We start from the raw sequence: 21,609 nt of genomic DNA, 5'->3' as shown, positions 1-21,609 counted from the left end.
CCCAGCTGTGGTGAAGTGTGCCTGTGCAGATGTGCCCTCAAGTCTGCCCAGATGAAATAGCAAACCTTCCTTTGTTATTAGGTGGTTGGAACGAAAGTTAATAGAGTGATTAGAGCTATTTTGGTCAAAGTTAAATCATACTCAAATACAGAAAAGTACTGTTAAAACATTTATGAATGGTGGAGGCAGCAGTCTATGGATTCTAAATGTTTTTAATTCCATGTTTTATATGGCACAGTAGAAAAATAATCAATTAATGTTGGAAGCTGTATGAGCAAAGAACCCCGTTCAGCTAATTACACCCGTGTTTTGACTAACAGTTTGCAGATGTAAGGGCCGAAGTAAATGATGCATGTTAATGCTTGTGGCAGCTAATCCTCTGTTCTTTAATAAAAAGAGGCTGCTTTGAACAAGCCCAATTCAGAATGGAGAAGCAGCCAGGTGCTAGAAAGGGTGCCTCGCTTTCTCCTCACTGTCCACCTTTCTGCTCCAAAGCCACCTCTCCTCTCCCTCCCCCCCCCCCCCCACTGCTTTGCACCCTTGGGACTTGTAGTCCCAAACTTCCCATTGGCACCAGGTTGGGGGAGGCAGCCACGCTGTAGAGAAAACAGCAAGCTCCCATTGGAAGCAAACATGCTGCCCTGTTTTCTGCTGGCTGGCTTCTCACTGGGCCATCAGCTATTTCAATTTCTGTGATCCCAGAAATGCTTTGAAATGATGTATTAGTGAAGGTTGGCATCTTTCCTGGCAAACTATTAACTGCTAAACAAAGCCAGAATTCTGTTACAATTCCTCATAGCGATACAGCAGATACAAATGGCCAAACCAAAACACCAGCCTTTTCCAAGGACCTGGTGAAGAGTTGCATTTTGAGTTGGTGTCAGCAGGGCCCTAACGCCAATCTCTTGCCTTCTGCAGCTTTAACCGAATTGACATTCCGCCTTATGAGTCCTACGAGAAGCTTTATGAGAAGCTGCTGACAGCTGTGGAAGAGACATGTGGGTTTGCAGTGGAGTGACTGGGCAACCAAAGGAAACAGATACTACTAGCTCATGGACCACCAAATCAAAAAGCTGTAAGAAGAAGCTTGCTGTGAACTTCTTTTGTCCAAAGCATTGCGACGCTTGACAACTGGGGGAGTGGAGGCTGCTTCCTCTCCTTCCTTCCTGTGGTGGTGTTGGGGGGGGGCTTTTGTTGGGGGTTCCCACCCATACTTTTCTCCCCTTTGTTACAAAAATTCCCCCTCCCCATTTTTTCCCCATGTCCCATGAAACAAAAGGCAGCCAGGTTCAGCATTTGGTTTTGGTTACCCAAGATATTCTGCTAGACTCGTAACACATATTGTGATAAGGTCAATGACCTGTGGTCTTTTTTTATAGGAGTATCAAACTGTAGTTGAGTATCTTGAGATTGGTTTGCTGAGGACTTTTCAACTGGTAGGTGTATCTGGATGTTTTGTCTTAATGCAGTCCTGAGCCCTTGTAGCATCCAGAAGCATCCTATGGAAATGAGACTGGCACCAGGATTCCAAATGGCACATTTCAGAATACCCATTAAAGAACAGTTAGCAGGAAACGGCTCCGTAGGTGCAGACAGCTGAAGGTTATTCCTTGAGAGGGAGCTTTTTGTCCAAGTGTGGTGGCTTGGCTCTTAAGAGAGAGGAACCCAGAGGAGTCCAAGCCATCTTGAATTGGGAGGTAAGTTTTCATTCTGGATGCTTTGTACATGAGACAGATTTGTTCTGTGGACTTGCTTCCCTTCTGTGTGTGATTGAAGGCTTGTGTTAGAGAATGTGGCAGTGGGGAATGGGCCACATTGTCAGCAGCCTGAAAAAGTTTTCTCCTGACATTGTTTTTTCAGATTCTTTTTTTTTTTTTACTTGAAACTGCAGAAATTCTTTTAAGAGGAAATAGCTAAAAGCAAAACTAATGGAACCAAGTTCCGTCGTTGAGCCACTGGGAGTGGAAAATGGCTCTGTTGAAAGATGAATATATAATAAAGATCTAACACAGGGGTTTTAAGCCTACAGATACTGAGTAACCCAGAGTACTGCTTTCAAACTCTTCTCCACCCTGACTTTCATATATCTGAAGCTAATGCTCAAAGTTGGTGTCAAGTGATTAGTTTCACACAGCTTCTCAGATGCAGGAGAATCAACCCTATCGGGTTAACCAAATCAAACATGTTTTTCCGTTTCCACAACAAGAAACAAGGCAGTGTTTTTAACAACATAACATTTTCTTGGCAAAAAGGTCAACTAGTAATCAATTGTGATTCAGTTCATAAGACTCCCCCCCCCCAAATATATATATTAAAATTGTTTTAAGCAAAGATGCATATTAACCGTTACTTTGGACAAGTAAGGACATTGGGGTTCAGCCATGGGTCAAATGGTTCTTTTACCTACAAGGATATTTCTGTTGTTCATTTTTATTTTTATTTTTAAAACATTGAATTTGATAATAGCTTTAAACTGTGATATGACAGATTTAAGTTAGATACCTGTCAGAGTCCTAAAATCTTTCTTTCCTGTTGTTAACCGTATTTTTAATTTTTTTTTGTGATGGACACATGAGGATTATATTTGAGAAAGGAATTCTTTTTATTTTGTGTTTTTTGCACCATGTGGCTAAGTGTTGGATTTTTTAGGTGAGCTAAGGTTTGACTTGAAATTGCCTTTTGAATCCAGGCGCACTTAAGGGACCAGTTAGCTGCAGCTAAGTTATTTAGGAAGGGAAGTGTATCAAGGAGGTTTGAGGGATTTCGGATTCACATATTTGGTTAAGCATCTTTGTAGTACTCTGGATAATAGAAATCTCATGATCTTGCCAAATGTCTGTGGAGATCAGATGTTGTTATTGGACACATTAGCCCTGTCAGTGGAATTTGAATGCACAAGGTTTCGTAGAGATAGGAACGTCACATGAAAAGGTTTTCACAAGTCATTTCCATGCAAATCTGAGGTGTTGGAAGTGAAAGGTCTTCCTGAGCACAGAGGCTGAACAGGTTGCCCATGTGAGATTAGCAACAGTTAGCAATGGCGACTGTTCACCTGGAGGTGAATCTTAATGTGACTCTTGCCATGTGGTTTCAGCTTCTGTACGGTTGGAGCCCACACCATGCCAACAACATTTGAGATGGAGAAGTAAGCGAGCAGGTGGCCACAGCACAGATGTGGCAGGCATGCTCCGAGGGCAGCATGAGCATTGGCCCCAAGTCCGTGTTCAGGCCCTGAGACATGGCGCCTCTGTGATAATAGTGCAGAAGATTGGGGGACTTCTATCTCCAGGATATTCTTTACATTTCCCATTTTGTGTCACTGTTCCAACACCCAAGAGCCCAAACAGACTGTTTGCTGCATCTTAGCTTGAGGCAGCAGCAGCAGCAGCAGGGATCAAAGGAAAAAAGTAGACCAAAGGTTTTTCCCCCCAGGGTGCTGGCTAGAGCGGCACAGACCACTTGCTTCTGCTCAGGCTGAAACTTCCACATCTCCTCCCTGAACAAGAGAGGGTATAAAATATAAGTGGGAAAGTGGGATTCTTGCTGCTACAATCTGCTGAGCTTCAGCACAGTCTTTGCTGAAAGCTTTTTAGCAGTCAAACCATCCAAAGGACACACAACAGACTTGGTGGTTTTATATTTTCCCTGCAGTGGTCTCTTGGTAGATTCAGGCCCTCTGGGCTTGCAGCAAGTCCGTGGAAGTCTACCTAAGGCAGATGGAGGTGGTGAAGGGAACAGGAAGTTTCCTACTCTTACACAGCTGACTTGCTGGCAGTACACCTTTCCCCTCTCCCCCTTATAGGAGGTGGTGAAAGGGCTATTTCAGTTGAGACAGAGGAACAAGAGCAGGGCTACGTGCTTCCTCTTCCCCCAAGCAGCTTATCACATCCAAAGTCTCCTTTAATCTAAAATCTCCAGTATGTCTAGCAGTGTAGGTCAGTGATGCACATCTGTTTTTTTGTTTGTTTGTTTGCTCTTTTGTTTAGTTGCCCTGAAATGCATCATCCTTCGTTTATGCACTCAGGGATGTAGGAAATTGCCACTCCTTTTGTGTTACGAATTGGAAAGGTATGAGTGAGTAGCCCAAGGTCTAACCTTGACATATTGGAGCAACTTTTTCTTTCTGAAGAGGCTGCTTGTTCAGCATGGGGTGTGGTTTATGAAACCTCAACTATCATTCAGACGCCTCTTTCCCCCACTTCCTTAGTCCATTGCCCAGTATACTACACTGTAGAGCACAGAAAGTTTTCCAGAAATGCAGTACATATTTGTTCTTACTCAGTTAACTTTTTTTTTGTTCCTCAACCACTTTATAATGTATTTTTTAACTTATTATTTTGTAACGTCTTGTTTTTAAGTATTGCTGCTACTCCTTGTTACTCTTCTCACCATTTTTATTGCGAATTTTATTTTGTGAAAAAGTTGTACACTAATGTTCTTCATTTTATGTCTAAATCAAAGTATTTAAAGAAATACTAGTTCTATTTAACGTGGTTATGGAGCCAGCTGGAATAAACCGTGATTGTATAGCAGGCTGGGCCCAGGAGGTCATGTTCATTTTTGTTACATATGCAATAAACTCTCACAACTTTAAATTTGTGTAAAATCTTTCCACTAGTGTGTTAGATGCACCAGAAATGTAATACTAATCATTTTAGCTTTCATTGTGACTAGGAAGCTACCTTAGGCCAGGTAAGATTATTTGTTGCTTTTGACCAGGGCAACTCACCTAGAGCTCTCCAGCTGTTGCTCACCTGCATCGTCCTTTGTCATTGGGTGTGGTGACTGGGGCTGGTGGGAACTGGATCCCCACAACACCTGGAAGGTACCATGATGGCTTCCCCTGATCTAGGAAAGTATTGTCCACTCTTTCCCACCAGCTGCCCTGCAGATCCTTTTAACCAGAGGTGCCTGGCACTGAATACGGGACCTCTAGCATGCAAAGCATTTTTCTTTCTCATTTAAGTCTGGCCCCTTTTTATATAGCATCTTGCCTGCTCACCTGTGAGAAGGAACAGCCTTCAAACCTGGCAGAAACATCCTTGTAAAATGTGTGTGGGGTCAGGAAAGCCAGTTTTGTTTCGTTTTTTAAAAAAGAAACTGTGGATAGATTTGCAATCTGGCTCCCATGCTCTCCTTCCCAAAAGCATCCTGCCACATGATGGCTGCCCTGAACATTTCCTCCCTGCTTGGAAGCAAAGGGGTATGTGGACTTATAATCGAGATGCGCCAGAGCCACGTGCTCTGACTTATGGGCACATGCAGAGTAATGATGGTGCTCCTTCCTGGACGGCAGAGTCATTAATACTCCTGATGGATGTTCTCTTTTTCTTTCGGGCTTGGAGGAACAGAAGGTCTTGGCCTGCCTTCTCGCTGGTTCTTCTCCTTCCTTGGATAGAACAAAGAGTGTCGTTGTGCCCAGCTTGAGACTGCAGGCCCTGGCAAAGCTCGTCCTGAGCAGAAGCACTTGCATGACAGTGGCGTGCTGATGGATTGACTTGGACAAAGCTCACCTGTCCGGCTGCTTGCCCGTAACCATTACTTTCCCTTCCCTGACTCCACATGTGCTCTCCGAGAAAGTTTGTGCTTGCACACTGGACACGTGAGATGGATGGGTTGCACGTGTCTTTTCCTAAGAGCACAGTCTCCAACCTGCCAGCTCCGGCAATTTCCCTCACGTTGACTTGCCTTTGTGTTGGTCCCATAACCCCTGTGAATTGCAGAGGATCCTGGGAAGATTACAAAGATGCTTGCTGAGGGCATCAGCTCAGCTCGTTGGCAGGGCTGGCTCAAGGCGGGTGGGGGGCTCGGCAAGTGACCTTAGCAGGGACCCCTCCTGCTGTGATGGTGCCCAGCCACAGGTATAACTAGCCATACACTCCAACATATCTCCGATGAAAACAGGGACGTTCTAAGGAAAAGTGGGACTTTCCGAGATCCAATCAGAAATTGGCTTCTGTAAATCTGGGACTGTCCCTGGAAAACAGGGACCCTTGGTGGGTCTGTAGTGGAGTGTGGCTGTTTTTAATTTCTTACAGTGGCCTGTTGCAATGTGATATTGGGGCCATTTCAGGACAGTAGAACGGCCACACTCTGCTCCCATCACCAGGGAAGTCACTGGATGCATCAGTGTTGGTGGGCCTTACTGGGACCCCAGCAGCTAATTCCTTCTGGTTACTGACACCAGGCCTGGAGGTTGGGCTTCACTAGCAATCTCCTTGCTTTCCTCCTGCCGGCAGGTGAAGATTTTTCTATTCCAACAGGCCTTTGGGAACTGACTGCTTATGAGGAAAGGGCTGGTGCTGTGTTTTAATTCTATTAGTGCTTTAATTACACTTTAATGATTGTCTTCTCTCGTTTCTAGCTTGCTGTATTTTATCTGTGTTAGCTTCTATGTGTTGGAGGAAAGGTGGGATATTATTAATAATCAGTTCTTCTTTTTGGGGGTACTCAAGGGCACGTAGTATCAAAACACCCCCCCCCCCCAATTTTAAAAGTGTGGCACTTACTGTTACAACTTCATGCTAAGTACCTGCACCTTTTTTCTTTAAAAAAACCTCCCATTGATAATAATAATAATTTAATTTTTAAAAGTTTTATTGAAGTTTTCAGCAGAAAGAGAAGAACAGAAATAAATAGGAACAACAAAACAATAAATTATTAAATCCACGTGCGCAGTGGGCATCTGCATCACCGGGCTGAGCTGATTCAGAAAAGCATTTGACTCTGCAGGAGACCGCAGCAGGTGAAGACTTGGCAGAGAAAGAAAAGGCAAATAACATTGCATGTAATTTCAGCCAGCAAGAACTTCTGCTTTCCCAGCAGCCATCCATCAGTACAAGGAAAAGCACTTGTGGGTGCTGGGGAAATTCTGCTTTTCTCAGATAAGGAATTGGTGCATGCAAATAATAAGAACCGGTCATCCCTTCTAGGAAAGAGGAAAGGGGACTCCCCTGCATGCTGACCATGCAAACCCAAAACACATAAGCTGGATTCCATTTTCTTTCATTTCATTTGTACCCCCACCTTCCTCCAAGGAGCTCAAGGCAGCAGATCTGAGTCTCTTCCCCACCCTGGGCCTGTCTTGTCTCATGGCATGTGGAATTTTTTGAACTTAGGATGACCACGGGGTCATCTAGTCCAACCCCCTGCAATGCAGGAATCTTCTTGCACAGCAAGGGACTTTAATCTACAACCCTGACATTAAGAGTCTTTACTGCCTCTTGCCTTTTCTCTAAGCGAGAAAATCCCAAACGCTGCAACCTTTCTTTATAGCGGGTATGCAAAACAACTGCTTTTTATACGGGGCAAGGTGCATCTTGGCTTTTGTATTGACACGAAGCTGTCGTTGGGCGTGGTGATTTTCAGAGTGCAAGGGGTCAGGCCACACGGGTCCTGAGGAGCCTTAACCATCTGAAATCAGCCACGGGGGAATGGAAGCAGGAAAGAATAGGCAGAGGCTTTGCACTGCATGTTCTCAGGCAAGCGGAGTTTCCCCAGGGCATGTAAACACAGTGCGATTGTTTCAGTTACACGTGCGTAGACTCTGCCTGTATAGCCAAGGCACAATAGGCCATGGGAACTTGGGCACTGAGCCAGAGACTTCACTGAACTACAGGGTTTTGAAGGACCTGCGTGGTGGCATCTCGGGGACTGGGAGGGAGACAGTACCAGACAGCGAAGGAGGAAGAGCAGCAGCTTCTGATCGTATTCTGCCACGTGTCACCAAACCTGTCTGGGATCCCTTTCCATCAAACAGTGCACATTGCTGCTGAACGTGCATCGTTTCCCTGACTGAACTGATCGCCCGCCTGAAGCCTTGGAGATGAGGGGACCCTGGGCCGCCACTCCAGCTGCTGTTGAACTACAGCTCCCATCAGCCCTTATCATTGGCTGGTGCTGATGGGAGTTTGTAGCCTGACAGCAGCTGGTGGAGGGGCAGCACAGACTCCCCATCCCTGTCTTCAACCAGTTATAATGGGCTCCCGTAGCCTCATGCAGTGTGTGGGTCACAGAGGAATGCATGTTCCTCCCTTTGTGATCTTCCAATTCAACAGCTCCTGATAAGTTTCCAAGGGACCCACAGGGCCCCAATAGTGGACTGGCTGCAGTGTGGCGCCAGTTCCTATTTCTGAGCCTGGCCTACCTCACAGGGTGGTTGCAAAGCTTAAATGGGCAAGGGGAGGACCATGACAACACCACTTCTTAGATGAAGTATGGGATGAAAATCTGACGCACCAAGGAAAACACAATTCAGCAACTTCAGATCATGGAAACTTGCATGTATTTGGGCTTGCACACAGGCGCTCAGTTTACTTCTGCCTATAAAGGATGTGGCCTTGTGCAATCTTATTTGGAGGTACGGTAAATCCCATAATAGACCAGGGTGGGGCTGAGGTTTTGACCCATGATTATTCGGTCACACGCACACAGACATCCCATTCTCCCCTTAGATTTTCCTAGGCCAGGGGTTTGCAACCTTTTAAGACAAAAAGAGCCACTTGGACCCGTTTCCGAAGGAAAAAAAAACCTGGGAGCCGCAAAACCGGGAAGGTGACGTCGGGACGGTGCGTGACTAACGCACACACCGCCCCCATGCGATGTCACAGCCAGTACAGCGCCCGCCACAGTGGGGAGTGTCGGGGCGCACAATGCGCCTCCTCCCCTCGCTAGTATCCACCCCGGAGCCGCGTCAAAGGTGTAAAAGAGCCACATGCGGCTCCAGAGCCATGGGTTGCAGACCCCTGTCCTAGGCACACATTGTCAAATCCTATGCGTATGAAGGCCTTTTGCACAAACAACTGTCCACACATCACTGTCCAAACGTTCCAGAACTGGGGGTTGCCTGATCTAGACGGGTATTTTGTGTGGGTTTCTGTAGCTCCCAGCAGCCAATCAAGTAGGGAAATTTGGCACAGGATGGGGCTTCTTCCCTCAAGGCTGGCCGAGTGGCTGAACGCTTGTCCCCCTGCCTGGCCTGCCTCCTACTCACTTTCTCACAAGAAGGCTTCCTTGTTGCCGATTCCCTGCATCTGAGCCACAGCCAAGCTCTCTGTGTACGTGTGGCTTCCAGACCACACTGATTCCCCCAAGGAACCCCTCTTGTGCTTGACCTTGATGAGGACAAGGGCGTTCCTCTCCCGACCCCTTAAGTACGCCTTGTAGTTCTTGGAGAGCAGCGTGTAGAGGAAAGGGTTGATGCAGCTGTTGCTGTAAGCTAGGCAGGTCACGAAAAAATTGATGCAGGCCACTGTGGCGTTTGCAAGGCTGCCCGTCTGGCGGCGATAGACGCTGAGCAGCTGCCAGAGCCAAAAGGGAATGAAGCAAGCCCAGTAGGCAAGGATGATGCTAAATATCATGTACAGGACCTTCTGCCGAGAGCACCTCTTCATCGCCTTGGCACTGAAGACGGCTGCCTGAGACCTCCAGTAGGTCCTGGCCAACTTGATATACAGGTAGCAGATGACTAGGCCAGGGGCCAAGATGCTGGTGATGAAGAGGACAGTGAGGTAGACTTTGTAGGCCCCCATCTGCCAAGTAGGGTGGCACATGCGCTTGGTCACTCCCCCCTGGCTGCTCGTCCGGAGGTCGATGAGAACCATGGTGGGCAAGGCAAGGAGGAAGGACAGGAGCCAGACGGAGCAAGTGATGGTCCTCCGGTAGTCTCCAGGCCTCCGGAGGGAGTCCAAGGGCTTGACGACCGCCAGGTACCTCTCTGTGCTCATGATGGTGAGAGTGAAGATGCTGGCATGCATGGTCAGCAGGTCCAGGCTGAAGAGGACCCTGCAGCCCACGTCCCCAAAGTACCAGTCCTTCATGAAGTAGGTGCAGACGACGAAGGGGATGGTGGCCAGGTAGAGGAGATCGGCCAAGGCCAAGTTGACCACGTAAACGTACATGGAGGCAGACAGCCGTACGGAGAGGTTGACAACCACCAACGTGTAGATGTTTCCAACCACCCCGATGACGCACATGATGGACAGGGCGCATCCCAGGAAGGAGGTGGCCAAGATGTCGCTGGCGCTGCCAGTGGTGTTGGAGGCACCACTGCCATTCTCAAGCAGGCAGGACAGGTTGGCACATGGACCCAGTTCCATTATATCTGACCCTTGCACTGGGTCAACATGTTCCATCCAAATGGCATGCCGGATTCTTGCCCAATGCACAGTGCAAATAATCCCCCTCCTCGAGCGCGGCTCTGCTCTAATATATTTGCCAACCAGCTGGCACCGCTCTGCTTTTGCTGCCGACTCAACAGCCTTTAAAACAGTTTGGTGCGATCAGATTCCATGCATAATTTTGCTGAGCAGGAAAGGAACCCACCGATGAGGCAGCTGCAAGAGGACAGGAATGAAAGGCTGCGGGTTAAAGTTTCAGAGCTCCCAGGTCCAAATCTTACCACATTCCAGCAGGCAGGTGAAGGGAGAGGAGAGTGGCTTGGTTCAAAGCAACCTCCTTGTGTCTGCCCGTCTTCCTTCCTTTAATCCTTCTGGGCAAACATACAGCGAGCCACCCTTTGAGAGTGCAGGGCTGGCTCTCCACATAAACTTTATCACACCGTAAGCATCCAGTTTCTTTGCTTTGAAGGTTTTGCGCTGCCAGCGGTGGCCCTGCCTGTGCAGATCTCCCAGAAGTCGCTTTTCAGGCAGGATGTTTGGCCACAGGTGAGCTGTGCAAGAGATGCTTCTTTCGGAGGGAGAGAACGGTTGCTTGCCTTGTAGATGCAAGAATGCAAATGGCAAAGAATCCCGGAACAGGACACTGTTTGTGGGCGGATTCTGTGCCGGCTGCCAGGGCCGGACCTTGCAAATAATTGGATCTATTGTGACAGATGCTTATGCTTTCTCTCTCTCTGGGCTGGGAAGTCTATTCACTGCCGCAAGAGGTGGGAAGGGCCTGGGATTCTTTCTGACAGTCCCCTTGAGGTGGGGTTTCATCCTGTGCTGCTCAGGAAGGAGGAGGCACAGTCAGCAGCAGACTTTTGTATCTTGGAGCAACAGGGTGGATTTTCTTTCCAGCTGCCTCCTTCCCTGCCTGCAGGGCTGTGCAAAGGCGCTGAGGTTGCCCCCCCCCCCAACCCACAAACAGGATGAGTCTCAGTCGCCTTTTGAAGGTGATGCTGGAAAGTGCTGGCAGTGTGCTTCCGCCTCCACACGGATGTGCGCTAACAAAACCCTAACCCTGTGAGGGAAGCTGCACATACTGGTGCTTGTGTAGCTGGTTTTACTTCAATTAATGTTTAATTGTTTTTTAATGGTTTCTTTTTTTTGCAGTTTTATTTATTTATTAACATTCTTATATTACATTGGTAAACATTGTCATATTACATTACAGAGCTTATTATATTTTCCAACATGTATACCAAGATTATATACACACTTTATATACCTAAAAAGAAAAAGAGAAAGAGAAAAAACAAAAACAAATCCCCCCCAAATCATATACATACCAACACATTCAACTTCCTGTGTATCCCATTGTATATTCCTTTTTTTAACAAATGAATGTATTCATATTATTGTATATTTCTTTTACATTTTATCTAATACATTCCTATAGCAATATGTGCTCTTGTTCTTATTTCTCAACTCAGTCTCTCTCCATCAATCAAATGCTAGCATAGATAACGAACCTTTACTGTATTTTTGAACATATGGTTTATATCTATCCCATTTTCCCATAATTTCTTGATTTGAATTGCTTCTCGGGCTATTTGTCAGCTGCACCATCTCAGCAAATTCTTGTAGCTTAATATTGCCAGCTCGTTATTGTTGGGACTTCTTCCTTCCACCCCTTTGCCACCAAAGCCCGGGCTGCAGTCGTTGCATATAAGAATACCTTCCTAAAGGCCTTTGGGATGTCCCTGCCAACAATGCTTAACAGAAATGCGCCTGGTCTTTTTAAAAAGGTTATTCCAATGTTAATGGTTTCTTTTAGCTGTTTTTTGTTTTAACTCCAGGTGCCTTGAGTCCGTGTCAGCAGGAAAAGTTAAAGGTAAAGGTACCCCTGCCCGTACGGGCCAGTCTTGACAGACTCTAGGCTTGTGCGCTCATCTCACTCTATAGGCCAGGAGCTAGCGCTGTCCGCAGACATTTCCAGGTCACGTGGCCAGCGTGACGAAGCTACTCTGGCGAGCCAGAGCCGCACACGGAAACACCGTTTACCTTCCCGCCAGTAAGCGGTCCCTATTTATCTACTTGCACCCGGGGGTGCTTTCGAACTGCTAGGTTGGCAGGCGCTGGGACCGAACGACGGGAGCGCACCCCGCCGTGGGGATTCGAACCGCCGACCATGCAATCGGCAAGTCCTAGGCGCTGAGGTTTTACCCACAGCTCCACCCGCGTCCCGTCAGCAGGAAAGGCGGGGTATAAATAAACAAGTTGTTGTTATTATTACTAATAATCCTATACAGTGGTACCTCTGGTTACGTACTTAATTCATTCTGGAGGTCCGTTCTTAACCTGAAGCACCACTTTAGCTAAAGGGGCCTCCTGCTGCTGCTGTGCCGCCGGAGCACAATTTCTGTTCTCATCCTGAAGCAAAGTTCTTAACCCGAGGTACTATTTCTGGGTTAGCGGTGTCTGTAACCTGAAGCATATGTAACCTGAAGTTTATGCAACCCGAGGTACCACTGTAGTTGAAACCATCAGTGCATTTAGAGTGTTTTTCACAGCTCTCCAGTGAAAGAGGATCGCTGCCTCTGCGCTCCCAAAATCCAACGCAAAGCAAATACGGTTGGTTAGATCTCATAGCCCCACCTGGTGGCCACGCAGCTACAGATAGGTAGCCGTGTGGTCTGCCATAGTCAAAACAAAAAAATTCCTTCTAGTAGCACCTTAAAGACCAACTAAGTTAGTTCTTGGTATGAGCTTTCGTGAAGTGTGCATGCACACGAAAGCTCATACCAAGAACTAACTTAGTTGGTCTTTAAGGTGCTACTGGAAGGAATTTTTTTGTTTTGACTGGTGGCCACGCAGTAAATTATTAATAGGGGGAAAGTAAGACAGGCAGACGACAGTCCGGGCGCTTGCACGCGATCCTGGCCCGGCTGCTGATCCTATGCTCGTTTACCCGGAGGGAGAGTTTGCGCGGCTGCTTCAGTCCAGCGGGCAGGATCGGGTCCCCGCGGAGGGATGGACGCACAAGGCGGTGGGGAGTCCGGCAAAGTGGGCCGCTCGGAGCTCTTTTCTGCGGGCCGGAGCAGAAGAGGGCAATGGCGCCAGGCAGAAATCCGTCGGGTGCAGCCTCGGCCGGGAAACCGCCCCGCGATCCTCGGGTGGAGGGCGGTATCTAAAGTTAATTAACGGGAATAAGAAGAACCAAAACTGGAGGAGGAGAAGCGACGCCGGGTCAAAGGCCAGCGCCACCGTTTTCTTTGCATGCCGCCTTTCCACCGTTAGAGCCTCGAGGCGGATTAAGAGCCTGGATTCACATTTGACAAATATCTTTTTCTTATTTCATATTTGACAAATATTTATTTTTATTTTCATATTTTCTTTTAGGTCCCGTATTTCTTTTTCAGTATATGCTGGTGTAAAGATTAATTTATTTTCTTTTTTTGTAAATTTTAAAAATGCAATAAAGATTAATAATTGTAATAAAAATAATAGTAATAAAAATAATAAATAAGAGCCTGGAAACAGAGCCGAAGTCGCCGTGAGCAACAAATGCCACCCTTCCCCGGCCAAAGGCAGGACTCCTCTTCCTCCTCCTATAAAACACGCACATCTCTCGAGATCCCCAGCAAACGCTCGGATTCCGTGTCCCCCCCCCTTTCGCAAACGCGCATGCGCACTCCCGGGCACTGGGCGCTCCTCTCCGCCCCCTCCCGTCCGGAGAGCCGGCCGTCACGTGACGCTGAAGGCAGCTGGTTGGCAGTTGCGGGATTCCTCCTCCCCGCCCTTTTCCTTTCTAGAAACTCCCTGATCCGCGCCTGTGAGCCGCTCTGCCCCGAGCCCTCCCCTCGTCTCCATGGTCTCTTCGCCCCCGGCCCGCCCCTCGCGGTCACGTGGCGCCCTCGCGCAGGCCGGAAGGAGGCCTGACAGGCCGGCCCCCCGCCGTTGGCGGCCGCGAGGAAGAGGAGGAGGCGGAGGCCGAGCGCGGCGAGGAGGCGGACGGGCAGGAAGCAGGAAGCGCCGCCGGGAGGGACGAGCGGGAGACGGAGCGAGGTGAGTGAGGGAGGGAGCGCGTGAGGGAACGAGCGAGTGGCCGGCCGGGGGTCCTCCGGGGTCTCCCCGCCCGCTCCCCCAGGGGCAGCCCCGCCCGCACCTGCCTCGGTTGCCTGGCAACCGCCCCCCCCCCCGAAGGCACCTGCCGGGCCTGGGCGGCCCCTCCAGCCCCACGGACTCCCCACCGAGGGAGGCCCCGCTCCCCCCTGTGCGGGGACGCCGAGGGCTGCTGCTGCTGCTGCTGCCAGCCCGTGTGGGCGTCCCCGAGGCAGCCCCTCCGGCTTCTCCTCCCCCTCCAGCCCCGGACTCGCCTCCTCCCCAGCTGCTGCTGCTGCTCATCCTCCTCCCCCGGCTGGTTTCGTTTCGCTTTCACGCCGGAGAGAGGAGGACGCGGCTCCCCCTTCTCCTCCCAACCAGCCCAAACTTCTGCGAGCTTGAAGTTTTGCTCCTCCGCTCGGCGGGGCTTCTTGCTGCGGGGCGACTCCGCCTCGGATCGGCGGCTGAGCTCTCGCTTCGGGTTCCCCCTCCGCCCCCCAAGTCACCGGCTTCCCTTCCCCGCCCCGGGTCTCCCTCTCCCCAGGCCCCTGGGCTCCTGCTTCCCCCGCTTGCAGCAGCTGCCTTCTCCTCCACCTGCTCTCCTAATCCTCCTTGGCTAGGGCCATCTGCTCCCCCGGCCTCGCCAGTCTCCCGGTTCCCCTTCACATTCTCCCCTCTCCAAGGAGGTCTCGTTTCTCCTTGGGAAGCAGCTCCATATCGCGGCTGGGATGGGCGTCCCCTCCCTGCTTTCCAAAGTCCATCCACCTGCAATGGTTAATAAAGGAGAAGTAAAGGCAGCAGCACCCTGACCTGAACTTTTGGGGGGAGAGGGGGTGGGGATGCCATTGTGGATTTGGAGGTCTTCCTGGTCCGCTGGAAACTGAGGGAGTCTCTTATGTCTTGCTGTATGTTGCGTGTGGGAGCCTCTTATTGCCAGCTTTGAACATTTGGATTTGGCAGAACGTTTATTTCCAGGTGCATGTGTGGTGGTGCCGGGTCACACTCCCCCCCCCCCCAAGTGCACAAATCTGAGAGGAGTGGTTGGGTTGTGTGCCTAAACCAGGGGTCAGCAACCTTTTTCAGCCGTGGGCCGGTCCACCGTCCCTCAGACCTTGTGGGGGGCCGGACTATATTTTGAAGGGGAAAAAAAGAACGAATTCCTATGCCCCACAAATATCCCAGAGATGCATTTGAAATAAAATCACACATTCGACTCATGTAAAAACCCGCTGATTTGCAGACCGTCCACAAGCCAGATTTAGAAGACAATTGGGCTGGATCTGGCCCCTGGGCCTTAGTTTGCCTACCCCTGGCCTAAACCCACCTGACTTCCGGTTAAACTCAGTGTAAACTCAATTGTGCGTGTCCTGAGTAGACATGCATAGGATCATGCTGTTGTATTGATTTGGTACTGTGTGCTTGATGTTGCTTAATCGTGTTGCAATGTGTACTGAGTTTTAAAAGAGGCGTGGTTGCTGAGCAGCCCAACTCCCTTCTTTACCCTACATTTCAGCAATTGCTTTTCCCCCATTTGAGATGTACAGATAAGATTCTAACTGCCATGCCCAGCATGCAGGGAGCATTGTAAGTGTCATGGCAGACAGCTTCTGAGTCTTAGGGCTGTTCCGTGCATGACATTGCTCCCCAGAGCCACAATATCGGAACGGGGCCTTCATGTTCAGGGGCAGCAGTCTGGTGAATGCAGTGGGACAAGGAGGAAGGGCTGCTGGCCTTTTTCATGCTTGGTTTTTACCACGACATGTTTTCATACTGTGGGTTGACTGGAGCCGTGTGAATGGCCACAGTGGGAATGGGGACCCCTTATGAGATGTTCTGTGTTCTGATTCAGCAGCCAGGCTCTTTTTAGACTGTTGGAGCCTTTTCTTATACTGTATTGAGATCCCCTTGCTGCAGGAGGAAAAAGCACATGTGGAATCCTCCCTGGAATGTGAGGTGAGGGTTTGTTTCATGAGGAGTGCTGGGTAGTTGAGAGCTCTTTGCGCAGGGTAAGAGTTGCACCAAAATGACTAGTATGATGTGCTTTGAACACTTGGGTGCTGTGTTATTCACAGCCACCTCCTCCAGTTTTTGTTTTTGTTTAAAACTACCGTATTTTTCGCCCTATAAGACGCACCAAACCATAAGACGCACCTAGTTTTTGGAGGAGGAAAACACGAAAAAAATATTCTGAATCCTAGAAGCCAGAACAGCAAGAGAGATCACTGCGCAGTGAAAGCAGCAATCCCTACCACTGTTCTGGCTTCTGGGATAGCTGCGCAGCCTGCATTCACTCCATAAGACGCACACACATTTCCCCTTACTTTTTAGGAGGGAAAAAGTGAGTCATATAGAGCAAAAAATACGGTATTTTAACACTTTTGCAGCAGGGATAGGTAACCTATGGTCCTCTGGCTGTTGCAGTTTCCCCAAGCCAAATCTTTGGAATGAGGGCATGCAAGAAGGAAGAGGTGGTCTATTAAGCTGCAGAAATCACTTTCATAAAGGAGATGGTTGTGGAAGTTTAGTACATGCGGCTGTGGAGATGTGTTTCTGAAGGGGGTGTGTCTGTTTACCAGCTTGTAAAAAGTCTTTCCCTTATGGAATGTGTGTTTGCCAACTCGGTGCCCTCCAGATATTTGGTGTAAGACAGAGGTGGGGAACTGCTGGTCCACGAACCAAACTTCTCCCGCCAACCCTCCCCATCTAGCCTGCAAGGCCATTTTGGGCAAGCCAGATACTCTTCCATTGTTACACCTGATGTCATATATTGGTAGGGCTTCAAAGGACGAATCAGGAGATTAGAGTGAGCTCCCAACATTCCTTTTGCTGGAGCCAGGCATGCTCCCATTGCCCTTCTGCTGATGGACAATGAGAGTGGGCCTTGCTCCAGGAGCGGGAAACAATTGAACAGAAGCTGCTTCTCCCACCCAGTGTTGCTCCTTGAACTTCTGAAAACTGGGTGCACAAAGAACAGTGTGAGGCTGCTTGTAAAAGGGCTTTCAAACAGCCCTGTGCTGTGCTGTGGAGTCCCAACAATCGGGGCTTCTAAGCACAGCATCACCTGGTGTCATAGTGGTGTCAGGTGATTGACAGCGTCTTCCTGATACCGTATTTTTCGCCCAATAGGGCGCACCTCATTTTTTGGGGGGGGGAGGACAATGAATAAAAAAAAATTATCCCCCCCCCAGCCGTGGGGCTGGGGTGGGGGAAGCCTGAGCTTCCCCCGACCCCAGCCCCCAGAAAAGGCTGCTATCCGCAAGCCTTGCGAGCCCGGTGGCAACTTCTGCCGGGCTTGCAAGGCTTGCGGACACCTGCGCGAAGCATGGGGCGCCCTCCGGAGGGCGCCCCGTGCTTCAGGCTGCAGGCTGCTGCCCGCAAGCCTTGCAAGTCCGCGGGAACTCCCCCCGGGCATGCAAGGCTTGCAGACCCCTGCGCAAAGCACGGGGCGTCCTCCGGAGGGCGCTCCGGGCTGCAGGCTGCCGCCCGCAAGCCTTGCGAGCCCGCGGGAACTCCTGCCGGGCGTGCAAGGCTTGCGGATAGCTTCCTGAAGCCTGGAGAGCAAGAGGGGTCAGTGCGCCCCGACGCCTCTCGCTCTCCAGGCTTCAGCAAAAGCCTGCATTCGCCCCATAGGACGCACACACATTTCCCCTTCATTTTTGGAGGGGAAAAAGTGCGTCCTATAGGGCGAAAAATACGGTAAATGCAGTCCATCAGGGATTGGAAGGTGAAGATCTGGTCCACTGGCCAGAAGAGGTCTCCTCCCTGCCCCGCTGTAGACATTGCCTTGCTGCATCAGGGAGAGGACTTTGGAAACTTTAATTCAGCATCGATTGGAGGCAGTTGGTAGTGTCCTCAACTGTATAACCTGGAGATCCCCCCCCCCCCTTTGTACCGTATTAGAGAGATTTCTCTCTCGTTCTGAAATTGACAGAAAATGGTTTAGTTGTAGGAAGCATTTAGAAAGACAAGAGGCTTAATAAAATCCAATGCTTCAACATTCTTGGACTGGGAGGGCGGGGGGGGGGGAATCCAAATTCCTACATGCAGTTGTCAGATTCTTAGACACATGGACAACCGAGTGCTAGCCAGTGACGCTTGCCCAGTCCTGTGTGTTGCTGATAAAGAAGAAATGGTTCAGGTGCTCAGTTCTTCCCCTGCTTTCACTGTTCCTTAACTCTTGCAGCAGCAGCAGCAGCACTTTCCCTTCAGCATCTTCTGGTTGCAAAACGCTTTTTTGAAAAAAGATTTGTGGTTTTCAGTTACATACATTTCAATAGTTTTATAGTAACGTAAACATATCAAAACTTGACTTCCTCCTCTCTCTGCGGTTCCTTACATTAATTTTTTTTCATTTCCTGCATATTCTAAATTAACTTATTTTTTCATTCATCTACTTTAATTGTTTACTCTGATGAAACTGCAGGTTATTACAATAACCCTGCCAATTTGTTTACAATTTGTTTGTAAATATTCAATAAACCATTTTCACTTTTTAATGTTATCTTGATTTCTCTCTCTCCCCGCCCCGCAGTAAGTTTTGCCATTTCTGCATAGTCCAAAAGTTTTTGTATCCATTCTTCTTTCATCCGAACTTCTTGTTTCTATTTTTGGGCAAATAACATTCTTGCCGCTGTAGTAGCATACATGAATAAATTTCTATACTGTTTAGGTAATTCTGCCCCTGTAATTCCCAAAAGAAAATTTGTTTAAAAATGCTGATTTTTTAAACAAATGTTAATTTAAACATCTTTCTCAATTCATTATGTACCAGTAAGCTTTAAACATACTGCGAGACCACCTCTTCTCATTTCCAACACTTACTCGATTTTGAGTTATACATTTTTTGCCAGTTTACTCAGTGTTAGATACCATGTATAGAACATTTTCACATAGTTTTCTCTTAAACCATAGCATGCTGTAAATTTTATATCCATATTCCACAATCGTTCCCACACTTCCATAACTATATTATAACCAATATCTATTGCCCAACGTATCATTGAAGACTTTACCTGCTCACCCTTTGTCTCCCAATCCAATAATATCTTATACGTTTTTGGCAGCGCTTTTACATTCCAACAGATCTCTCTCCAGTTGTGATATTTGTTCCCCAAACCCCCGGGGCTTGTCTAGGTGGGCCTGGGTTGGAGAAAAGGCAGCAGCATCTGAGCAGGCTGCTTGGGAGTTTATTGAGCGTATTCAGCCTTTCCTGAACCTTTGGCAGGAGACAGAAAGCTGGGAGGCAGAGGAGGCTTTCCTGCTACATTCTCCCCTTTTTCCCAGTCAGCCTAATTTGGGGGTCGCTAATTGTGTTGCATCTTTGTGTCAAGGGTGTGATAGCATCATTTGACTGTATCTCAATATAGAATTGTCCTTGGATGAGATCCCAGGAGAGATGCTTGGAACAGTCATTTGCTCAGGGACACGGGGAGGAGGGGTATCGGTACTCCTTCACTCTTTCAGGTAGCGGAGCGAAGTCACACCTCAGCATTCCTCAGTTATTGAAAACTTGTCACAACAGCATTTTCCTGTTTTCCATTTTCTGGAAGTAGCGAGGGGTAACGGTGAGCCAATTAATTAGGGTGTTGTGGAAGATACAGCTTCTGGCTCCCGTTAGATTATTAGTTTCGCTTTTTAAAAAACTTGACCACTTTCGCTTTTTGAAAAAATCAGCTCCTCATTTCCCCCTCCAGGCATTTGGCTTTAGCATTATCTGGCAATTTTGGCACCCAGGGCAGTGCTGAGACTGCTAAGGGTTGTCTGTTAAGGAGATACATTTACAGTCGTACCTTGGGACTCGGACATTTTGGCTCCTGAACGCCACAAACCTGGAAGTGAGTGTTATGGTTTGCGAATGTTCTTTGGAACCCAAAACATCCTACGGAGCTTCCGCGGCTTCTGATTGGCTACAGGAATTTCCTGCAGCCAAACAGAAGCCGCGCTTTGGTTTCTGAACGTTTTGGAAGTCGAACAGACTTCAGGAATGGATTCCATTCAACTTCCAAGGTATGACTGTAGTGGATTTAGACCAGGAGTGGGTAACCTGGGGGCGTGGAGAGATGCTGCTGGGCCACAGCTCTCCTTGAGGTGTGGGTGGGTGGAAGAGACAACATCTGGCGAGGTGAGCCAGCCTGGCTTTAGGCCCTTCAAGGTCATACTAGCAAATGAAGCTGTAGGCTGCATTAAAAAGCTCTTAGTCTATTTAATCATTTGCGTCGTAGCCTATTGTGATTGATTTGCTTGCATATGAGTAAGAACAGTGTTTCTGAAACATGCAAAAAGAGAGAGGCTTCTGTTAAGATGAATGTGTGCTGTGACATTCCTCATCTCAGAGATGTTCCTTCCAGCCTGTGAGAAAATGAAGCAAATAAAAATTAACTAAGTTTACTACGACTATTATTATTAAATGTTTTTAAATAGGAAGGGAGGCCTTTTCATTTTGATGTTAATCCCCACTTAACTCCCCGCGGAATCAACACTTACTGTTCGCTTCCCATTTCCAGGGAGCTGAGGAGACTCTCCCACTTTTCAAATTCCTGCTTTTGAGCTCTCCATGGGCATCTGGTGGTGGTCGTTGTTGTTAAATTTCTAAATTGCCCTTCATCCTAGGATCACAGGGCTATTGACAATATAAAAGCACAAAAATATATAACCTAGTAACAGACAAGAACAATTCCCCACGCCCAGTTTAAAAGGCCATAGGCATAGATTATTTAATTAACCAAAGGCCTGGGAGAAGAGGAATGTTTTTGCCTGGTGCCTAAAGAGATGCAACGAAAGTGCCAAGCGAGCTTCCCTGGGGGGCAACATTCCACTGCAGAAAATCCCCATTCTGGTGTTGCCAACCTCCGGACTCCTCACAGACGCATCTAGGAGGAGGATAATCCAAAGACATTTAATCAATAACTCAGGGGGAGCAGACCTGCTGCCCGCCAGGTGTTGCTGGACTTCCAACTTCTGCCAGTCCCAACCAGCATGCCAGGGGTCAGGGATGATGGGATTGCCCCCCCCTCCCGTTGGCTGCCCCTGCCGTAGCTGGTTAAACGTTGGTGCTGTTGTAAACAAAAATTGCCCTTTTCCCTTATGGGGTATCCAAGAGCCCATATAGAGTCCTTACATAGGTTCCCTATTGGTAGGAGAGAATAACAGAGGCTAACCAGAGAATATTGAGAAGCAAAGCAGCTAGTAAGCTTGATCTTTATTGATCTGTTGCAACAGGGTGCTCCCCTCACCCGCAGGAGAGAGGAGGAACCCAGAAAAATGGCGCGCAAGGCCTTATACAGTGCTACCTCTGGTTACATACGCTTCAGGTTACATACGCTTCAGGTTACAGACTCCGCCAATCCAGAAATAGTGCTTCAGGTTAAGAACTTTGCTTCAGGATGAGAACAGAAATCGGGCTCCG

The 21,609-nt window shown here is 48.5% G+C and overlaps 3 protein-coding genes across 8 annotated transcripts in view; 2 read left to right on the top strand and 1 right to left on the bottom strand.

Annotated features, from left to right (window-relative positions):
* SMURF1 (SMAD specific E3 ubiquitin protein ligase 1) overlaps positions 1–4,595 on the top strand; it is a 50,410-nt gene extending 45,815 nt beyond the window's left edge. For all 6 annotated transcript variants that reach the window (XM_028705355.2, XM_028705354.2, XM_077918746.1 and 3 more), the window contains one exon: positions 919–4,595. In XM_028705355.2, coding sequence (XP_028561188.1) covers positions 919–1,018 — 100 coding nt within the window. In that variant the 3' untranslated portion in view covers positions 1,019–4,595. The remainder of the gene's footprint in view (positions 1–918) is intronic.
* Positions 4,596–7,636: 3,041 nt separating this feature from the next.
* Positions 7,637–10,119, bottom strand: LOC114584505 (urotensin-2 receptor-like). Its single transcript, XM_028706432.2, has one exon. The coding sequence runs from the start codon at positions 10,095–10,097 to the stop codon at positions 8,997–8,999; it is 1,101 nt and encodes a 366-aa protein (XP_028562265.2). The 5' UTR covers positions 10,098–10,119; the 3' UTR covers positions 7,637–8,996.
* Positions 10,120–14,005: 3,886 nt separating this feature from the next.
* RNF216 (ring finger protein 216) overlaps positions 14,006–21,609 on the top strand; it is an 83,815-nt gene continuing 76,211 nt past the window's right edge. The window contains exon 1 of the mRNA XM_028707274.2: positions 14,006–14,168. The gene's annotated coding sequence lies outside the window, so the exon portion shown is untranslated. The remainder of the gene's footprint in view (positions 14,169–21,609) is intronic.

Source organism: Podarcis muralis, chromosome 14 (genome assembly GCF_964188315.1).
Source record: "Podarcis muralis chromosome 14, rPodMur119.hap1.1, whole genome shotgun sequence".
NCBI classification, from domain to species: domain Eukaryota; kingdom Metazoa; phylum Chordata; class Lepidosauria; order Squamata; family Lacertidae; genus Podarcis; species Podarcis muralis.
The sequence above is the reverse complement of the archived record's forward strand: the minus strand, read 5'-3'. Positions and strand labels throughout refer to the sequence as shown.